This window comes from Pristis pectinata, chromosome 22, assembly GCF_009764475.1.
Source record: "Pristis pectinata isolate sPriPec2 chromosome 22, sPriPec2.1.pri, whole genome shotgun sequence".
Taxonomy (NCBI): Eukaryota; Metazoa; Chordata; class Chondrichthyes; order Rhinopristiformes; family Pristidae; genus Pristis; species Pristis pectinata.
The window spans coordinates 13,219,843-13,242,839 of NC_067426.1; the positions used below are offsets into that span (position 1 = coordinate 13,219,843).

The 22,997-nt window shown below is 40.4% G+C and overlaps 1 protein-coding gene across 2 annotated transcripts in view; it reads left to right on the forward strand.

Annotated features, from left to right (window-relative positions):
• Positions 1-676: 676 nt before the first annotated feature.
• Positions 677-22,997, forward strand: part of LOC127581633 (lysophospholipid acyltransferase 2-like) — a 50,362-nt gene continuing 28,041 nt past the window's right edge. The window contains exons 1-4 of one of the 2 annotated variants that reach the window (XM_052036173.1): positions 677-747; positions 2,306-2,432; positions 5,806-5,951; positions 17,968-18,045. In XM_052036173.1, coding sequence (XP_051892133.1) covers positions 2,361-2,432; positions 5,806-5,951; positions 17,968-18,045 — 296 coding nt within the window. In that variant the 5' untranslated portion in view covers positions 677-747; positions 2,306-2,360. The other variant, XM_052036174.1, reaches the window with a different exon arrangement.

The window sequence follows — 22,997 nt, forward strand, 5'->3', positions numbered from 1 at the left end:
GTGCACTTACATTGAGTTAATACAGAGTGCATTGAGGTAGTACAGATAAAAACAATAACAGTAAGTGACATAGAGTTTAAGTGTAAAAGTGCAGAATGATTTAAGTAAGGGTAATGAGTAGAGCTGTGGAGAGCAGCTTGCAACGAGTCGCCACACTCTGGCGCCATCTTGCTTCTAGCTAGAGTATATGTCCAAGTCAGGACAGTGTGTGAATTGGAGGTTGTCTTGGAAGTGATTGTGTTCCCACCCGGATCCTTGTCCTTCCGAGTGACAGTGGTTGTGTGTTTGGTGAATTCCTGCCTAAGGAATCTTGGTGAATTTCCACAGTGGGCTCTGTAGGTGGTTTTAAGTTGGATCTTAAGCACAGTGCGCCAGTTGTTGGAGAGGGTAGATGGGCTGTTATTGATCAAGAGGGCCATTTTGTTCCTGATGGCAGAGCTTTTTAAATGTTGTTATGAAGTCATGCATTGAAACAAGCAGAGTCTTCCTGAAGCTTTTGACTTGTTCTTTGTGGAAAAGATTTGAAACTCACAGTTCAGAGTAAACTGAAACTCCTCTTTCCTACTGTTCCAGGTGGTTGAACATGGTTTGTAGTGTCCTGGAGGAACAGAGAGCACGTGTTTCATAAAAGAAACTGAAGACATTGAAAATCTTCAGGGTTCAGGCAGCGAGGACAGAAGAACTGATATTTTGTCTGTGGACCTTTCTCATTTATAAAGCATCATTCACAACTTCAGGATAACCTATGTAAGTATAATGTAAGTTTTAAAGTGTAGCTACCCCTGTAGCATAGCCAAAATGGCAAGCAATTTGTACAATGTAAGCACCCACAAAGACCAGTTTGATAACCAGTTTGTTTTTAGTGGCATTAATTGATGGATAAATATTGTCCCAGAGCACTGAAAGAACTTCCTCTTTCTTGTTAGAGTTCTGTCATGGGATGTTTTACAGTCACCAGAGAGGACAGATGGAGTCTTGGATCATATAAAATGTGTGGAGGGCAATGGGAATATATCTTATTTGGTCCTCCCTAATGTGCATTTACAACTGGTTATAGAGTCTGCCCTAGGTGGAACATTCTGGACCAGGTTGTTGTTACTCCAAACTTTTAATTGAGTTGGGAATCTGCTTGTAATTAGGCACTGAGAAATAATAGTCCATTTCTTGGAATTATTTTTTTATATAAAGCAGTGTTCCCATGAACAATCCCACAGAATATTGTCTAGACTTTCTGGCATCCTATTTAAACTGGCTATCTATTCAGTATGGGGCCTTTGCAGGGATCTTCAAAGTCGAATCCTTTAGACAAATCCGACGCCCAGCTCTGCTGGAGTGATAAATTGTGCCGTGGATCCTGACCACGTCTGTGTAATGAGTTTATCTCTCTGCATCTTCCTAGCTCTATAACTCTTCCAGCCCTACAACCCTTGAAGATCTCTGCTATCCTTCAGCCCGGCCTCCTTGCACGTCCCCAATGTTTCCCCACCGCTGGCCGGTTTGTTCAGCTGTCTGCAGCTCACAGAACCCCCTTCTCGCTCCTCTTAGAATTGCCCTTTAAAGTTTGTCATTTGGATCAATTTTTTTTTGGTCATGTTCTTTTTATCTTTGTTTGCTAATGCAGTGAGGTGGGATTTATTTTAATGTCAAAAGAAGTTTATGCAAACGTGGGCTGTTCTATCCTATCTTCAAACAAAAGGAGCTTTCGGTCCTTTCGAATCTGTTCCACCATTCAGTAAGCTCAGGCCTATCCCGTTCTTTCCCAGACCCATACTCTTCTGAGATTCAGATGGTCCCACTGGGTCGTTCTCTGCCTGTTGAACATTTTGCCCTTTGAAGATCAATACTGCCTTTAAATTGGAGATTCTGTTTCATATTGATAGCAGCGTTTCCTTTTTTTGTAAAGCGGATAAAACGTCCAATTTGTAATCGGTTGGTGAAACTCAAAATCCAGCGGTGAATAATAATAGGGTCACTGGTCAGAAGAATTTCCAGGGCATGTTATGAATAAACAACCAACAGGGTGTGCTGTAGTACCAGTTGTCTAAAGGAGTAGCCCTCAAAATATGGATCTGCGGGGAAATATCCAGCGCGGAATTCTTTTGTGGTTAAATTGAGTTAAAAGATCTCTTCACTAACTCACCCCACCCCCTGTTTTGGGAATGATGACGTTCGCTCGTCAAGGCTTAAGAAAGTCACAAACTTTGGGCGAATGATGTTAGCCCCGGAAGCAGGCGTCAAACTAGGGTGGAGCCGCAAGTTTCTGTGCGCTTCGAGTTTTGTAAGTTTCAGGTGAGAAGCTCGTCAGTTGCAGGTAATTGAGGAGTGAGTTCGGCACACGCCTGCCAGCCTCCGGAGTAGGAATGCGGTCGAATAGCTGTGGATCTGATCTGCTTCTGCCTCTGAGCGAGAGACTGCGTTTACCCGTAGAACAGGTACTAACTTGAGATGATCAAGGAAAATTCTGCTTTAAAACGTTTATATCTGAATGAAACTAATGTTTTACCTAAGGTATATCGTTCTTGTCTTGGTAAGGCATGGTTATTATTTAGCTTCATGGATAGAGTTTGGTGTCAGCTTTGATTCAGTCGGTGGTACTCTCTGTGTCAGAAGGTTGTGGATTAAGTCCAGGAACTGGAGTATTAAATTCAGACTGATTCTATTATAGATATCATGTTGAAAATCAAATTTTACAATTAGGTCCAGTCTGTTTTCTTGAGTTGTAGATCCCATGACTTTTTTTTTGGGAGTACTCCCCCAGAACTTATCCTCTGAGGATATACTTTAAAACAGTTATCTGTAGTAACTTCATTGCTATTTGTTGGAAGTTGCTGTGTGCAAACAGGCAACCACAGTTCCTGCATTACGACAGTGGGTACACTTGCAAGAATACTTAATTGACTGTGGCACTTTAGGAAAGGCACAATATGAAGACTGGTTGTTCATTCAAACAATACTTTTTGAAGGTGGTGCGTTTATGTTCAGCTCTGGACACTTGGGTACAAAATCTAGGCTGGTACTTCAGTGCAGCCTGGTGGGACTATGGTCTTGCTTTGTAGGAAGTGAATTTTCCAAGATCTGTCTCACTGAACCTGCTTTTTTCGAACCAAGAATCCTGTGGTGTTATTCCAGTAAGATCATGGAGCTGTCTTCATCCTGGGCAAAATTTATTTTTTAACCAACATACCAAAAATCAAATGAATTCCCATTGTAGGATCTTCCTCTGCATTGTGGCTTACAGGAAAATGGTGACTTGAGTTTATAAGTAATTCATTTCTGCGAATAGGTGATGGCATGTATTCAGGCTGCAAAGGTGTTACTTAAATGCAAGTACATCTTTGCTATTTAGCTATGATTGAAGTACTAATTCATTATTGAATACTGCATGAGAACATTTAATTTTATGCACACATTTCTAATATTTAAATTGGTTGATTAACAAATTGATGAGCAGGTAGCCCTGTTGATTCAAAGATTTTGTTTTCCTTAAAAATAAGGATGTAAGTTTATATTTTTTTTCAGTAGAATAAACGTTGAGAAGCTGGCATACTACATGTTGGAGGATGTTTTTTATTAGTCTGATGAACTTGTGTGACCAAACACAGAAGTCAAGTTGAACTATTTCTGCAAGAACCTTTTGTTGTTTTCCTCCCATTTTAATCAAAAAGTTACAGTCTTCTGTCGAGCTGACCAATCCTGTCTCCCAGGCAGCTCCTGCTGGTTCACTTTAAGTTTATGATAATGTAAGCACGGGGAAGCCAAAGCAATAACACTTCAAGGGCCATTTAATCTTTGTGTAGTATGCACTAGTACTGGATTGAGGTTGTTGCATCATACTTTGAAGGCTGACATATTTCCTGGCGTATTAATAATACATTAGTAATGTTCATGTGGTGTGTTGTTGCCTCCACCCACAGTGTAACTGCCTTGATATATGCTCCAAGTACTCTGCACAATCTAAAGTCCTATGGAATTGGATCAGTAGTTGGAGTGCTATGAATAGAGGCAGGCTCTCATTTATGCAGCATCTTTTATGATCCAAGGATCTCTTACAATACATTTCACAGCCAATGAAATACTTTTGAAGTGAAGTCCCTGTTGTACTTGTTAGGAGATATGCCAAGCAGCTTGCATGTAGACAACAGTGTAATATGACTAGATAATATGTTATACAGGTGAAGGGGTAAATATTGACTACCACACTCGGAAGAAAACCATTGTTCTATTAACTCCCATCTGAAATGATAGGCTGGGCATCAATTTAACATCATTTGAAGAATGACACCCTTAACAGTGAAGTACTCTGCAGTACTGTGCGAAGTGAGTCAGATTGTGTTTGTATCTCTGGAGTGGGACTTGAGCATGTGGCATTTGAGGGGTAAGGCTGTTATCCAATTCGTACATGGCCATTCTGTTCCTGTGGTAATTGGGGGAAAAAGATCTCTCAACTGATGGATCCTAATCATTTCAACACTGGCAACTCACTGACAATGTGGAAAATTGCCCAGGCGCATACAATTCAAAAAAAAAAGCAGGACAAGAACAATTCAACTAAATACTGTCCAGTCTACTCTCTCTTTTCAGCAAATGACAGAAGGTGTCATTGACAGTGCTATCAAATGGCACCTATTCACCAATAACCTGTTCAATGATGACCAGCTTGGGTTTCACCAGGGCCACTATGCTCCAAACCCCATTGCCCCCTTGAACCAAACATGAACCAAAGAGCTGAATTCCAGAGGAAAGGTGAGAACAACTGCCTTTGACACTAAGGCAGCATTTAACTGAGTGGTGGTATTGAGGAGCCTCAGTAAGCTGAAGTCGACTGGCATCAAGGAGAAAACACTCAAATGGCTGGAGTAATATCTTGCGCTGCTTAAGTTGGTTGGATCACTTGAGAAAGGGTACATTGACCATCAACTGAATCTCCCCTTCTGCCTAATTTTTGAGTTGACGTCATGTTTAACAAGAACTAGGAGAAAATGAATCATCTCATTGTGACAAGAAACTTTTGTTGCAGCCCAGTGAACTGAGTGATTACCAAGCATTGAAGGTTGTGTATCACACAGCAAGAAAACTGAATTGGTAATCTTGTTGCTGTTCCTCCCACAAATTGGGAATTGTATGTACTTAATGAAATAGTACAGTCACTTTTTGATACAAGAGCTTGCATATATATTAATCCTTTAATTTGGTGAAATCATCTCAAGGGCTTCACAGAAGCATCGTCAAAAAAATTCAAATCTTGTCATGTTAAAAGTTATTAGGACAAGTGACCACAAGTTGGTTTAAAAAAAAGTGGAGGCCAACCCTATTCCATGGGCTGGATTTCAACACAAGGCCTTGAAGGAGAATGCCCCTACTGCCACATATATATGCATGTTACATCCTCACACCCATATTGGCTTCTGATTCAGTTTTTAAAAATTTTTTTTTTTGAAAATCCCTCCTACTGGCCCCTCCCTGGTGTAAGTTTCTCCTCCCCTATATGCATCCTGACTTCTGTTGTTCCAACAATGATGACTGCCTTCAGTTGTCTAGGCGCAGACCTCTGGAATTCCCAGCCTTAACATCATTGGCCTCTGTCCTCATCTAAGATGTGTCTTAAAATCTGTCTGATGGATTAAAATCTTGGTCCCAATTGTCCCTTCATGTGGCTTGGTGCAAATTAATCTGATAATCACTCCAGTGAAGCACCTTGGAACATTTTCTTTTGTTAAAGATGCCATGCAAATGCAAGTTGTTGCCATACAGTTCTTTTCCAATTTACAACATTACAAAATTACAGAGAATTTTTTTTCTTTGCAGGTAAATTTTGCCATGTGCCAAGTTTTTGGATTGTTTGCAGCCTTCTTATTTCGGTACTACCTGCACCCAAGCAGGACCAGCCATGTCATCAGGCATGTGGTCATTACCCTCTTGGGTCTTCATTTTGCATTCTTCTGTTTTGGCAGGTAAGTAGTTGTGTCAAATCACAGCCATTAACCAAGCTCTTCCATTTCTAATGGAAGTTCACTGAAACCAGATACTGGCATTGTGGGTTTCCATAACAAAGGCAAGAGGTTTATCATAAACATAAAATACTGGAGATGCTCATCAGGTCGGGCAGTACTGGTGGAGGGAGAAATAGACTTAACAGTTCAGGTTGCTAACCTTTCATCAGACCCGCAAAAGTTAGACATTAACAGGTTTTAAGATGTGGGGAAAACTCTAGGGGTATGTAGGTAGTTAAACTTGACTCTTTTACAATCACATAGCACTTGGTCCAAAGAGACTGCAGATGCTGGAATATGGATCAAAATATAGAACGCTGGAAGAACATTTGGAGTTTTTGGGACGAATGGCCATAAGTTGCTTAAAAAAAACAAGAGCCCAACCCTACTCCATGGGCTGGATGGTAACACAAGCTTTTAAAGGAGAATGCCACCTCTGCCACGTGTATATGCTCATTACATCCTCTGACCTATGTTGGCTCCTGATTCTGTTTTTTAAAATCTCATTCTTTTTATTTTGTTGCAAATCCCTCCTCAGAATGGCATCTGTGGAGGCAAAAGATGTATGTTTATGTTTTGTGCCAAGATCCTGCATCAGGACTGAAAGGGAAGAGGAAAGATTGCCAGTATATAACAGTGAGGGAGGGGTGGGGCAGAGGCTGATAGGTGGAACTAGAAGGGATGGGATAATCACCACCTATCACCTACCAGCCTTTGTCCCACTCCTCCCCCATCTGGTTCCATCTGCTTATCATCCCTTTCCCATCAGGTGGAGGAGGGGAAGAAGCTGTTCCTAAATCATTGTGTGGGTCTTCAGGCTCCTGTACCACCTCCCTGTTGGTAGTAACTAATGCCGCCGCCTTGAGGCACTGCCTCTTGAAGACATCCTCTGCTGGGGAGGGTTGTGTCTGTGATGGAACTGGTTGAGTCTACAACCCTCTGCAGCCTTTTGCGATTCTACATATTGGAGCCTCCTTACCAAGCTGTGATGCAACCAGTCAGAATGGTCTCCACCATACATCTGTAGAAGTTTGCAAGAGTCTTTGCTGACATACCAAATCTCCTCAAACTCCTAATGAAATAGAGCTGCTAGCGTGCCTTCTTCGTGATTGCATCAATGTGTTGAGCCCAGGATAGATCCTGGTTCTGATAGAATGCCCTCCCCATAGAGAGAGGGATAGGGATTTAAAGTTTCCAAAAGAACCATAGGAGACATGAAGTGAATTCTTTTATGTAACAAGTGGTTGTAATTTGGAATGTACTGTTGGAAAAGGTGCTAGAAATACGTAGACAGAGTAGAAACTGTCAAGTGGAAATAGGAACGACTTGCAGAGTTGTGAGGAAAATGCAGAAGAGAGAATAATTACATAGTTATATCGAAAAGCTGGCACAGTCACACAAGACTGAATTGGCTGCCTTGTTCTGCATAATTCTAACTCGGTCAAATCATTTACTCATTTGTAATTAGTTCTTTGTTACAAATTGTAGTGAATCAAATAGATTTATTTTTGTGCTGAATAATCTTTCACACACCTCCTTGCCCCTTTGCTCTTTCAAAAATATCAAATCCCTGCTGCATAGTCTGAATAGGGAGGCAGGTAAGGAACTAGTTACTGCATCCCTGCCAGTGCAACTTCCTCTCCTCCTCCCACACCTCCACTGGTTGATGGATAAAGAACAGATAAAAATGTGAGCCAAGGTGTGTGTGCACATGCTGGTTCCAAAGACAGTAAAGCACTGCATCATGATTAATGACAATTACAGACTCTGGAAATGTCACAAATGTGCCAAGCATGGCCTATGGCCTCTTGTCAGTTTCACTTCAGAAATGGATACATGTGAAAATGAGTGGGAAATAAATGTAATAACATACTAACTGAGTGGAATTTAGGCACTTCAGCCTGTTTTTCCATTTAAGCAGTCAATTTGTAACTCTGAAAGAGGATGGGAATCTTGCTAGAGTTTGTGCAGCAATGCAATTCCCAAAGAGTGTACAGAAGTAAGTCAGATGACTTCAACAGGAAATAGTTTGCAACAATCGGTTCACCACAAATATTCTTCCAGCCTGACTACTCGAAGTATTTTGTTTTTATCTATTTCTTCAGTCTGGGTGTGAAGAAACAATGGAATACTTCAAGAATTCCATTCATCTGACATTAAAGAAATCTTTCCTCCACCTACAGAATATTGCAGTTGATGTGCATGTTCAAATTTCACATCTGGCATCCAAGATCTAATGTGACAGATCCTCGTTTAATCAGCAATGATGCACTTTCTTGTCTATCAGCTGTAGTACTGAAGTGTGAGGTGTCAAATGGCCAGTTGTTGTGTCTATTTCTTAAACACACAGTGGGACAAATCACAAATAGCAACAGGAATTAATACCAGAGAGCCATAACTTTCCTTGACTAATCCAAAGCCCTAATTTTTCAAACCCTGTCTTTGCAGCCAGATGGACAAAACTATTAACCAGTCATTTTCTTAAAATGTCAAAAATCATTTTTATCTGTGTATACACTTAATAGGGTGCCTTTCCAGGTGAGCTGTTGGGTGGAATGTAAGCGTAGATCTCACTTTGATAGCAAAATGTTACTGCTGTTTTTAGATTGGACCTAATCTACTGTTTATGGGTTCTATTCCTTCCCGTGACAGTTGGGAAACTGAATTTAATGATTTTGGTTATTTCTGGGTATGTACAAATGTCCTAGCTGCTTACTAAAATCTTTCCTTGCCACACTGATCTTTGGTTCCTTAATTTACATCGCAAAAGGAAGCCATTTAGCCCATTGTGTCTATGTAGGCTCTTTCAAGGAGTGGTCTCACTGGCCTCATTTCCCTAGCCTTTCCTCATTTCCCTGCATAAGTTTTACCCGTCATGTATTTATCCAATTATCTCTTGAAAGCTATTATGATACTTCTTCCATAACCCTTTCAGCTGATCCGTACCAGATTACAACACATCACTATATAAAGTTTTGTTTTCTCTTCCTTCTTTACCCAGTCTCAAGTTATCTGTATTCACTGAAAACTGATATTACTGCCACTTGCATAGATTTCTTCCAATTTCACCCGTCACTTCCTCCCTCTATTTGAATACCTCTTTCTAATCGCTCATTATCTACTTTAGTTCCGGAGAAGGAAAAACACCAGTTTCTCTAGTTCGTTTTTCATCCAGGGATATTGTTCTAGGAAAACTTTTTGGCATCGTGTCCTGTGCCTTAACATCCTTCCTACAGTATAGTGCCCAGAAATGGCCACATTACTCAGGCTGGGGCCTAACCAGTATTTAACATGGGTTTAACAAAACTTCCTTTCTTTGGACATCTTGCCTGCATTGAGATGGTAAAGTATCCCTTATACCTTTCATAAATATATCCACAAGTTATCCTGCTACCTTTCTTAAAAAAAAGTATATTTATATGCAGTTTTCTCTCTCACCCTCTTTAAAATTGTACCATATTTAGATGCAGACTCTGTGGCCAAATGGATTCCCTCAATGCTGTAACGATTCTGTGATTCCATTTATGGCCAAAAGCAAAATATTGCAGATGCACAAAATCTGATTTCAGTCATTGAACTGAAACAATAACTGTTTCTCTCTCCACAATGTTGCTTGGTCTGCTGAGTACTTCTGAAGTAATTCTGTTTATATCATCTCTCTTCGCTATTCCTAGCCAAATTACTCTTTTTGCACCAAATATGTCTTGATCACTTTACCAGTTTTTCTGAAATCTCTCAATATCTTTACAATTTGCTACATTTGAGTTACGTGCCACATGCACATTTTGAAATTATCCTCTAACTCTCCACATCTAGGTCAGAAGTATACATCAAATTGAATAGTGGTCTAAACAGAGCCCTGGTGACATCAGTACTTGCTTCCCTCCAGTCTGGGGAGAGAACCAGTCACTGCCTTCTAATTTCTGTTGCTCATCTAATAACATCCACATAACTACTGCTTTTTAATCACATGGACTTTAGTTAACAGATCTATCAAGTGGAACTTTGAAAGTCCATGCTACAGCATTAACTTCATTAACCTTAATATGGTTTGTCTTTTAATAACCCATTTCATTTATTCATTCATATTTTACCATGGTGATTAATTTGTCATCCAGTTACTATCTAAAGTTTTCCTCACTGTGGTTGCCAGGTTTATCCCTCCACTTTGCTGACTGCAGGAAATCTCTAGTCCCCTGACACCCCCCACCCCCCCCCCATCAAATCTAAGGGGAATTGGGAAAACTGTGGCTAGAGCTTCCATAATTTCCATCCTTTTTTACCTTAAACTGCATTCTATCCTGATGAGGTAGTAGTTCCTCTTTGCGAGTTGACAATGCTTTTTGTAGCCTTTCCTTTACTGCATCCTCCTTGACAGCATTCTCTTCTCGTGTTTAGACTCTTGCAAAGGACTCGCAGAGTAGCTTCACCCTATCCTTTGCCAGGTGATATCTTTCTTTTGCTTCCCAAGTGGTCCCACTCTTCCTTTTTGACTATTTTGTTTTACCGTTTGTATGTTTAGAAAAGGCTTGACATACCTTTTCAACCTTCAGCCCAGAATTTGATGCAAAACTCCAGCTAAGGTCTTATCCTGAAATTTCGAGAGGCTTGACGTGACTTCTTAGTATGATTGCTCAGATCGTAACTCTAGGTAGGCAATTAGTGCAACATTCCCAAATTCCTAAGAACAATTCTTATTTTGAAAGAAACCTTGGCTAGGAACTTTGGTCCCAATCCACCAATATAACCTCATTGGATGGTATTGTCAGTCCCACAAGTGATTCTTGGGGATTTCCTAGTCCTCCATAATCTGCTGGCTCAAGAGGAACATACATCAGACTCGGACAGCTTCTATCCCTCTATTATCAGACTCTTGAATGGACCCCTCATACACTAAAACTGGAAGTCTTGATCTCCCAATCTACCATGTTGTGGCCTTTGTACTTTATTTGTTTACCTGCACTGCACTTTCTCTGTAACTGCAACGCTATATTTCACATTCTGTTTTCTTTTTAAAAACTTCCTCAATGTACTTGTGTATGGCGTAATCTGACTGGCACGCAAACCAAAGCTTTTCATGAAATCTCAGTACATGTGATAATAAATGAATACCAATGTTTTTGGCTCCAACATATTTTGGGGATTTCCTGGTTCCAAATGTATTGGGTCTGTATTTATAACATGTGCTCAATCTAGACGAACAGTTGCTAAACTGTGGTTTAGGAGCTTCAATGTTAGATGGTTGTGGATCTAACTCTAGGGACTCCAGCACTGACCAAGCTAACAATCCATGTGTACTGTGGGAGTTGCTTACTCATTTAGATGAGACATTAAACCAAGCCTTGACTGCTGTCTGTGGTGGTTTGGATGGCACGTTCAAAGAGAGCAATGGAGTTTCCTTGTTATCCTGGTCGAAACTGGTATTAACGTAGCAGTTAGCGCGACACTATTACAGCGCCAGCGATCGGGGTTCAATTCCTGTCGCTGTCTGTAAGGAGTTTGTACGTTCTCCCGTGTCTACGTGGGTTTCCTCCGGGTGCTCCAGTTTCCTCCCACATTCCAAAGACGTACGGGTAGGTTAACATGGGTTTAAAATGGGCTGCGTGGACTCGTTGGGCCAGAAGGGCCTGTTACCACGCTGTAAATAAAATTTATAAAAAATTATTATTGTCACTTGTACTGAGACACAGTGGAAAAACTTTCTTGCATACTGATCATAAAGGTCAATTCATTACACAGTGCAGTTACATTGAGTTAGTAAAGAGTCCATTGATGTAGTACAGATAAAAACAACAACAGTACAGAGTAAAGTGTCACAGCTACAGAGAAAGTGCAGTGCAATAAAGTGCAAGGTCACAACGAGGTAGATCATGAAGTCATAGTCCATCTCATTGTATAAGGGAACTGTTCAATAGTCTTATCACAGTGGGGTAGAAGCTGTCCTTAAGTCTACTGGTACATGCCCTCAGCCTCCTGTATCTTCTACCTGATGGAAGAGGAGAGAAGAGAGAATGTCCCAGGTGGGTGGGGTCTTTGATTATGCTGGCTGCTTCACCAAGACTACGAGAGGTAAAGACAGAGCCCAAGGAGGGGAGGCTGGTGTCCATTATGCTCTGGGCTGTGTCCACAACTCTGCAGTTTCCTGCGGTCCTGGGCAGAGCAGTTGCCGTACCAAGCCATGATACATCCAGATAGGATGCTTTCTATGGTGCATCGGTAAAAGTTGGTGAGAGTCAAGGGGGACAAACCGAATTTCTTTAGCCTCCTGAGGAAGTAGAGGTGCTAAATCTGAGCATTATTAGTCATAGGGGCTTGCTGTATGCAAATTACCTTATGATATTATATAGTAAATTAGATTATAATAGTGACTGTATTTCAAAGATATTTTACTGGGTGTAAAGTGTTAAGGGCTGTGGAAAGTAGTATGAAATGCATGTTCCCATTTTATTGATCCTTGGATTCTGCCTCTCTCTCTCCCCATATCTAGATGTGCCAAAGTCACAAAGTTAAAGATTTTGATTTGAAAATAACTAAAGAGGTTGAGATTAACTTTTAGTTGGAACTTGCTGGAAAATGCTAGCAGTTTCATACTGAGCTGCTGGCATTTACACTAATGTGTCAGGAAACCCAGAAACTTAAGCTAAAGAATCTTCCAGTTGAACTTGTGCCAGGTTCAAACTAGCACTGGCACAACAAACCCATTCACTTAAATGGAAAGGAATTTCTGCAAGGTAGAAGGGGAATTGCATGGTAATTCACATTTTTTTTGAATTATTTCAGTTTGTGCTAATGGTTTTAATTACTGGAAAGTACTTTGCATACTTTTTAATGATTTATTTTTTAATGTTTAATTGATTTTGAATAGTCTTGGAATGTTTCTATTTGTTGGAGATATTCAGAAGCATTTAAAGCCTTTGACAGCTTTGACAAAGGCTCTGCCAGCTGTCAAAGCTGTTTCGGCTGCCTTGTGGGTGGGACTTATTCTGGCTCGCCAATGTGAACCAATTATGTTGGGCAAGACCCTGCTGTGACACTGGACCTCGCCATTTAGGATTAGATGAGTACTTGCCAGTAAATTGACATCAGCAAATCTCAGAAATGTAAGTCTGTGCTTTATCCAGATGACAACAGCAAACAAAGGCTGTCTGCTCCTGGCATAATTACTGACTTTAATGTTGAATTGAAGGAAAACAAAAATGAAAACTTAACTTGAGAAGTCAAGAAATAATGCAGCCAAAGGACAGTGATTTGTATTGTGAACCCTTGCCTTTCTAAATTGTCTTTCCATAAAATCTCTCCACTAACCTTTCTTTGCTACTTTTAGCTGCAGAGTCATGGTATTATATGGCATCGAAATAGGCCCTTGAGTCTATGCAGATCATTGAGCCCCCATTTACAGGAATTCTTCACAAATCCTGTTTTATTCTCCCCACATTCCCATCAGTTGTCCCCTGATTCCACCATTCACCTGCACACTAGGGACAATTTAAGTAATGAATTAACCTACACACCTGCACAACTTTGGGATGTGCAAGGATATGAGAGCACCCAGGGGAAACCTTCGAAGTCACAGGGAAAATGTGCAAACTCCACATGGACAGTGCCGACGGTCAGGATTGAACTCTGGAACTGTGAGGCAACATTGCTACTAGTAGACCACTGTGCTGCCAGTAGACTGCTGTCATTTTTGCTCATCTGACACACATAGTCCATGAAAGAAAGAAATACAACCACCTTAAACTGTTCAGAATAAATAATCAAGTATGGGCGGATCAGGACTGCATAATTTCACTTGACTAAAATTGTGTGAGAGTGCGTTGACGTGAATATGCAGGTGTGCACCTTGCTGTACGCCTCTTTGGCAAAAAGGAATATGTTTCAGCATGGATTTAAACACAGACTTGTAGCATAATTGTCATCCTTATTTAAAAACAATTTTAGCTGGCATCATAGACCATAATTGCTGACATCTGTCATCATATTTATTGAAAACAGACTCGAGCAGTTATTCATTGATCCATATGACTCTCAACTTTTCATTCTTGATCTTTATCCTTCCACACCCTTTCAACATGACATCCCACCCCTCCCCACTTCAAATGACGCCATATGCATTCTGGTTCCAAAGTAATTGACCTTGGCACACCCTGGGGACGGGAAGGATGCAGTATTAGTTATTTCTTTCAAATGGTTTGTTGGTGCTTGTTGTCAGAGTGCAGGAACACATTCACAGGCTGTGCCATCATTATGCCTTTAAGAAATTCACTTGATCCTGGTGCCTCCCTCATCACCCCCTCCCCTGCCCTTTTGTGGTGCCAACCTCTAGCCTAGCTTTGCTCTGCTTGGCCTCAGGAACAAAGGGCTAACATCTGGATGCTCCTGAGAGCAAAAATCTATGAAGAAAATTCATTAGAGCATTTTAAAAAGTGTTTCTCCTCGTATTTTTGAATAGCTTCTTGATTATAAAACATTTGCTAAGAGGTAGAAAAGTTTTTATTTGGAGGTGGTTGGTGGGAGTGGTGGTGCTGAAGGTGGCTGGAGGCTGCAGATCATCAGCTGAAACTTCCAGAAATCTACCTTGACATTGTCAACTCCCTGCAGAGATTAATGATCCACTATTACTCTTACTGTCCAGTCTCTCTTTTCTTAGTAGGTAGAGGAGGGGTGGAGCAACAGGCTGTGTAATTTCTAAACAACTATTAGTGCTTCTAATTTAATTCTCCAGGGAGTGTTTTTGAAAGAATAAAGACAGGAAGATGGCTGATATTTTAAGAACCCCTCATTTTTTTTCTGTTATTCTAAGACTATATTGGCATTGCAACCAGATGTTTCTCCTCTTGGGAAAACTATTGGAATAGCTTTCCAACAGGTTAGCTATACTTAAAGGGATACTGTTTATTATGATTTTAAAAAAAAGAGTTGAGCAAAACATTGTTTATTAATGAAGTGAACAGTTAAGTATAAGCTTCATGACATTGTGCCCTTTTAATACGATGAGGCACTCACACTGATTAGTTAATGAGCCAGATTCACAACACCATTCAACACATGACATGAAGTCAACTGGAATATCAAGTGTCAGGCATGACTCAGTGGATTACATTCTCAGTTCTGAGTCACAAGTTCATTTCGGTCCTACTTCAGAGATTTGAACATAAAATTTAGGCTAATGCTTCCAGTACAACATTACACAGTTGGAAGTGCTGTCTTTCAGGTGGAAAATCAAACTGAAGCCTTGTCTGACCAGTCAGATGGATGAAAGTATCCCATGGCAATATTTTGAAGTTCTTTCTTGTATCTTGGCCAATGTGTATTCTCAGCCAACAGCATTCAAACAGATGGAGTGGTCATTAATTGCATGCTGTTTTAGCAAGATTGCTAAGTGCACACTGACAGATGGGTTAACAATATTACAACAGTGTCTATTCTTCAAAGGCCCCTCATTGGCTGTAAAACACCCTGGACTCTCCTGAACTTGCAAAAGGTGTCATAGAAATACTAATTCTATTTTCTTAGCTTTTTGGACAAACATCTGTGTGGACAAACAGATCCAGCACTGATAGAGTTGGCTCCCATCTGGTTATTTTTGGATAGGCTAAACGATTTCATTGTTAATGTGAATCAGATAGAGGAACATCCGTTTGCTGATATTTTTTTTCCAGCTCTTCTGGCAGTTTCTCTTTTATTGGCTGTTGTTTGATTCTGGGAAAGCCTCATTATGGGACTGAATAAACTATTCCATTGACTGGAAACCCTTGAGATGAGGTGTGACAGCCATACTGAGGAACTGACAAAAATTTATAAACCCAGACAGAGAAGAAAAGCCCCCAGAATGATTGTGCATCACATCTTGCAGAAGGTGGGAAACAACCAATCTAGCTATATAGGAATGAACATTTATGTAGTGCCTTCCACATTGTGAACTACCCTGGGATATTTTACAGGTGTGTTACTGAACAAAACCGGGTACCAAACCAAATAAGGGGATGAAGAGAAAGGTGACCAACAGCTTACGAAAAGAATTGTCAGAACAAATCACGAGCTTACGACCTGAAATGTTGACTGTTTCTCTTTCCATTGATGCTGCTTGAGCCTGCTAAGTGTTTCCAGCATTTTCTGTTTCTTTTACATTTCCCACATCTGCAGTTTTTTGTTTTGATTTTTCAGCTTGCTGAAAGAGCTAAATTATATAGTAGCTTAAAGAATGGTGGAGAGACTTTAAAGAGAGAATTTCTGAATTCAGGACTTGGGTGGCTGGGAACCACCAGTTTGAGAGGACTCAAGGAGTCGCAAGAGGCCAAAATTAAAGGAATACAGTAATCACATAGGGTTGTAAAGTTGGAGGAAGTTACAGAGATGGGGATAGTTTTGCAGGCAAGGATATGCTTCTGATACTAATTGCTCACAGCAGGGTGCTATGAAAAGCTGTAGGATAATGAATAGATACTCTTTTAATGATGATGGGTGAACGATTAGCTTTGGCTAGGATTCTGCGGTGATCTCTGCTGCACTTCAAAGTAGTCTCAGTGAGACCTTCCTGAGTAGGCAGACAGGACCTTAATGCTTCAGTTAAGAGGGTCCCTCCACTAGTGGAGTGTTCCCTCAGCATTCCTTTGATGTACCATCCTGGATCAGAGAAGGGTTTCAGTCCACAGTCTACTGAAGGAGAAGAAGGGGATATTCACTAAGCCACAGATGGCATCTACATTAATGATTCAATAGGCTGTAGAGATTGAATGGTGTCCCTTTTTTTTTACCTCGTTTCAGTCTACTTGAGTGAGATTGCGTAAACAGTGCTGTTGGGAGACCGAACTACATCCTCCTCATCTTCTACTCCTCTTATCTCACTACTGACATCTGACCAACACAAACCAATTTTTAAAATGGGTTTTAAGATAAACACAAGGCTCTTTATTAACATTTGGGAGAGGCATAAAGCCTGCTTTTAGAAGCCAATGGGATGCCTGAAAATGTACCACAGTAACTGCATTTCTGCAATACAGTGCAGCTTCTGCTCCCCAGTAGCTAATAAATGCCATTTTTTCTTGTAGTGTCTTGCATGCTTCTGGTAGAAGTAATCTTCCACATTATGGCCTCCATTTTATTTGAAGCACTAACTAAAGGTGCAAAAAAGCAATTTACAAGAGTGATACTGGAAGTGGGAGATTAGAACTATAAAGAAAAATTAAACTGGCTTTTAAATTAATTTGAGGGTTAACCTGATGGAGGTCTTTAACATAATGTAAGGGCTTGACACAGTTGTGACAAAGGTACTTCTATATGGGGGGTGGGGTGGGGTCCATTTATAATACAATAGATGCAGATGAACCTAATGGGGGGGGGGGGAAGGAATCAAAGAAAGCTTCATTAGAGAGGGTGGTGAAAATATGCAAATAGTATAGATGTGAATAGCATTGATACATTTGGGGAGAATTTGATAAATGTGTGAGGGAGAAAGGAATATAGGCTATACTGAATAAAGTAATGAAGTAGGGTGGAAGGAGGGTTGGATGGAGCTTAAACACCAGTTATAAACTGGTGTGGCAGACCCACAGGAACAGATTAACTGACCCTCCATCTTCTGCTCTGTGTGTGTGTGTGTGTAAAATTGGCTGCCGCTTTGACTGTACAATGAAGCAATTAGTGTCATGCCAAGAAAGATATCCCATTTGGCCCATAACCTTCTAAACCTTTCCAAACCATGTCCCACCATGTATTCATTACTGAACTTCAGAATTTACTGATTGGTGTAATTTTCTTTGGCATAATCTGGTAAATTTATACATGGATGCAAATTCTAACAGTCCTTGGCTGATGGGATTATGAGGGTGGAGAGGAGGCTCGTGGGGTATAATAACACCTGTATAGACTAGGTGGGCTGAATAGCATGTTTCTGTGCTAGTCAGTATAATTTCCCACCTTTGCTTTTATTAGTCAGTGGCCCATACTAAATGTGATTGTTGTTTTTCCATTTCAGATATGCTATTCACTTCCTCGGAGAGGTAATCTTGTTGTACTGTGTTATGGTGACGGTACACATCAAGAACATTCACAAGTAAGTAAACATTTAATTCTCCCTAAGGTTGTTCAAGTGCCAGCATTTGATCATGATGCAAGTTCACCATTGAACTTCTCAATTTGATGTCAAATTAAATTAATGTTGATGTCATAACCAAGTCTGATTTGATGATATTTTCAATGCCAATTTACTCCTCTCCTGAATGACCCAGGTTTACATTCTCTGAAGCTGCAGCCTTATTCAAGTGAGAGAGGCGGTTGTGTTTCTCATAACCTTGACATGAGTGCATCTCTGAAGTCGCTCCTGCATGGATTTTTTTTTTGAGATACTTAAGTTTTAAGTGGTAGGGCAAGTATTTTGAGAGATCCATCAATATCAATAAAGCAGAAAACTCCAGTGGTGCCAATAGTCTGTGACAGCACTAAAATATTACATGAAAAACTGATGGAGGATATGCAGCTTTGGCTTTATTTAGGAATTGGTGAGGCCAGCAGGTATAATTGGAAAAATGCTGGGTAGATATTAATGAAGAGATCGAATCTGAATGGAGTCTCAGATTTCCTTTTTATTTAAAAAGGTGTCTGAACTTCTTTATTTGCAAAGTGGAATCCATACTTTTATCTCCTTAGACCCATTTCCTTACAGGCTTTCCTTGCTGATCCCCTCCATAACCTTGTCTCATTCTATCTCAGTACTGTGTCCCGCCCTCTGCTGTTCAGTTCTGGAGCTCCCTGAGCCAACTCTAATATTTAATAAAATCACATCCAATCCTCTATCGCACCAGCTTTCCAGCATGGAGGAATGTCAGAATTCCCCAACTTTTCAAAAGTCTAATGATTTCAGCCTTTATGAATGAGCTGATACAGAGAGGTGCTGAGTAAAGACATTTCTTTATATCCCAGCTGTAAGTGGCTGATTTTCTTATCCTCTGGATGAGCCCCCATTCTTCTAAACTCCAGTCCTCAGTATCTATGTTGTGAATTCCTTCCAGAATCTTGTAAGTCTCAAGTGGTAATATTGCTGTGTCATCTCCACTTCCCCCTTTGTAGTCATTGGTGGTGGGCCACCCAAAATTGTTTTGCCTCATTATCTCCCCCCCCTACATTTAAAGTCTAAAATTTCCTTAAAGGTTGGTTGCTTCTCAAATGACAGTTTGAAGCTTGTTTTCCCATACTAATGTTGCCATGCAAGTGCAGTCTGTTGTAATTGATGTTGGTAATGATTGTTGTTATTGGTGTTTTTGGTGGTTTGCGATGAAGACCGCATTGATAATGGGCATGGAATTGTGTTGGTGAATGTGATGGCAGTAAATAAAATCCAACTTCTTTATTCTTTGTTTTGTATTAACTATCATGGTGATATGCATGAGCCTTAGAGGGAGTATGTAGGAATGAACTTGCAACAATTTTGCTAGTGAGAAGACAATTCATTGCCCTGTCCCTTAGCATTTATAAAGTCACAACATTTTTAAAATGAACTTATGGTCTTGTTTGTTCTGGGTTCCTTGGACTAGTGTGTTAGAGAGGAACCTTTAAATCATGAATGGGATCATCTTTGTAAATATTTCATGCATCTTCTCCAGTGTTTTTGGTCCCTTTTTTAAATTGGACCATGACTGTGGTTCTATGTAAGTTTCACTTCATCTCACTGCTCTTGAATTCTGTTCCTCTACGTATGAACCATTGCTCTGCTTCCATTTTATGACTATTTCAACCTACCTTTCGTGATTTGTCTCGGTTTTTGGATCCCTTTGATCCTTGTATTTTTCCTTGTAATGTCAATATGCCACTTGCGTGGTTATTCTGTAAACTTGCTGATGTCTTGTATTTTGTTGCTATCTTCCTTGGGATTAACTATACATCAATTTTGGTGTCACCTGAACATGTTGATACCAATTGTTTATAGATTAAAATTGAAGAATCTTAAAGCAAAAGAGAACACTGATGCCCGTAGCGGCTTTTTGAAGAAGACCTCAACAACTTTGCAATCTGTTTTTTTTGAGTATTTATCCATTTCCCCTTTGAAAGTTACTGTCGATACTGTTTGCTGCACATAACAAATCTTAACAGATCAACAAGTAAGAAAGTGTCCTCCCATGTCTACTTCTTTACTTCAGTTACTGAAACTTTTGCTAGTGGAAACAAGTTCTCCTTATTTATTCAATGAAAAAATTACATAATTTTTGAATACTTTTATTATATTTCCTTTAACCCAGTCTCCCCTAAGGAGAATATGCCCATTTTCTTTATTCTCTCCACAGCAGCTGGAAGTACTTGAATTCTGGAGGGAGGAATTTGACATTTTTTTCTAATTGCATTCCTATTAAATTCACATAGGTTGACAAATGTACTTAATAGCACTGAACAACTGTATCAGACGTCAGCTTGTGTTCAAACTGGTTTCAGGTTGAAGTGGTTGTTTGATTGGAGTGAATCAATGAGTAGCTAGAGACAAACTATTCCCTCTGCCAAATGAGTCAACAACCAGAGTTCGTAGATTTAAAATGGTTAGCAAAACATCCGCAGGGGAAAGGAGCAGAAAAGTTTTACTTGGACCTGGAGAAGGTAGTGCAAATTGCAAATTAAATACAATTCCAGAAATTGTATTTAATTTGCAGTTGGTCAAATATTTTGTCAGTTAAATTTCAAGTTCATAGAAGAACTTGAGGATGTGGGATGGCTCTTCCAAGAACCAGTGCAGCATAGTGGGCTGAGCAGCTTCATCCTATGATTCATTTGTGTAAGTGGACACTGTTAGTTTCTAATCTGCCCTGAGTTGAAGTGGTCATTGGCAGCTGTAATCCTGAATGGATTGATCCTCCCACCTGAGAAGATTACAGGGAGTCGGGTCCAAAATTTCACTCTGTCTGGAAGGATGCCCAGATTCCAGTGAAAAGATCTGGTGTTCAAATGTCATCCAATTCAGTGCATTTTGAACTCTATTAATCTTGTCGATTGTCCTGCCTGCTAGGGGCCAACAGTCGGCAACTCTGGGTGTATCCCTTTGTAGCTTTGTCGCAAAATCCCCATTGTTCCATCCAGTCAAAACCTCCCTTCTTTCCCTCTCACTGCAACAATTTTCATAATGCAAAAATTCATTGAAGATGAAAACAACTATTTTTCTTTAATGTGTTGTCACCATTCTGGCTCTCCCTTCCAGTGGACAATAAGCAAAAAAAAAAATTATTACTTCTGGAACATGTGTCATCTAACCACCACACAGATGAACAAATATTGGTTTTGGTTGAAAGGAATGCTGGATAAAAGCCAAATTATAGTACTCTGTTTCTTAGCAAGTTTAGCAAATATGACTAAACTTGGAATGAGCAGAATGCTGCTACACCACCTAAAATAAGTATTTACTAATTGTAAGTTTTTCTGAGATACAATACGAACTAATAAAAATAAAGAGCTCATTTCCAGAGAATTGGAATTGTAAAGAAGGATTATACTCTAGTCATTGGACCATACTTGGAGTGCTGTGCACTGTTCTGGTTGCCATATTACAGAAATTGTTTGGACACGCTGGAGAAAGTGCAGATTCAATTTAGACAGTTAATGCCTTTAATGAGACTGTTAATCTTCCTGACATCAGACTTTTACAGTGTTAAACTTGCCCAATATCAAATTGGCTCATTGTGTAAAATGTACACCAGAAACTCCCCTCAGTTCTGATGAAGGGTCCATGACCTGAAATGTTAACTGTTTCCCTTTCCATAGATGCTGCCTGACCTGCTGAGTAATTCCAGCATTTACAGTTTTTGTTTCTGACTTCCAGTAGCTGCAGTTTTTTTCTGGAGTTTTAGATTGCAGTGAAAGTTGTGATTCCACTGTGATTTAAAATGTCCCCACTAGGGCAGTGGTGTTACATTGATCAACTGTGGCACTAAAAATCCTACGGCTAGTAGTCTGAGCACAATCAAAGCCTTCCTGCACTAATGTCCATACATCACAGATATCTGTGGCTCAAAATGTTGCTGTTGTCTACCAATGCTTGGGGTAACCCAAAATTCTGCTGGGTGGCAGTTTATTGGCTAATGTAATTACCCGTAGCTGGGTGACGGGAGGATCTGGGTGGAGTTAATGGACATGTGAGTGAGGATAGGTTACAAGGGAATCATTGAAGGGGGTCAGAGATGGGATTCATGGGATTGCGCTGAGAACCAGCTTAGACTTGATGGGCCAAATGGCCACTTCCTATGTTGTAAGAAAATATGAGAATGACTTGGCATATGATCCAAGTCTCTGGGGTGTGTGGTCCTCATCTGGAGACCCCTGTGCCTCCTCCCTTGATTTTCCTCATCAGCAGACTGTGGTCCTGATGATGCTGTGGATTGGTCAGGTTGTGGTATTAGGCCCAATCATACTGAGGGGCCCACAATTACATCTTGTCTCCTCAATGTCCCCCTCCTGTTCTATTTATTACCCTCTCTCTCTTCTCACCACCACCACCACCACCACCCCCCCCCCCCCCCATCCTAACCTGAATTCTGCTTCCCAAACCCTCCCTCTGGTTTCATTGTAACTTGTGTGGTTGTCACCACAGAGAGATCCCTTTGACGGTGCTGACCCGCTACCAGTGGGCAGGGAGTGGGTGAAATGGTACCTGATGCACCTGTGAAAGTGTGCCAGGTTTCAATGCTGCTTAAAGAGGATAAACTATGATAACAATTTCTTAAAGCAAGGATGTCCCAATTTCTCAATTTGGCATTAGGCCGCAACGTGGTATCCACCTAATGCACCAAGAATGGGTGATAATCTGATTTGTTGGCATTTATGTCTAACTTGCTTGGTGTCACTTACCCAAGATTGAGCACAGCCATGTTCAGCACACTCAGGGTCTTACTCACCTAGAACAAAACACAAAACACACTTGGTGTGGCTTAGAAAATGTGTAAGAGAGAATTGAAGTTGTACAGCTCTTCATGGCCTTGAGGCATTCCAAAAGACTTGGCAATGGCATAATTTTGAATTATAGACACTGCTGGA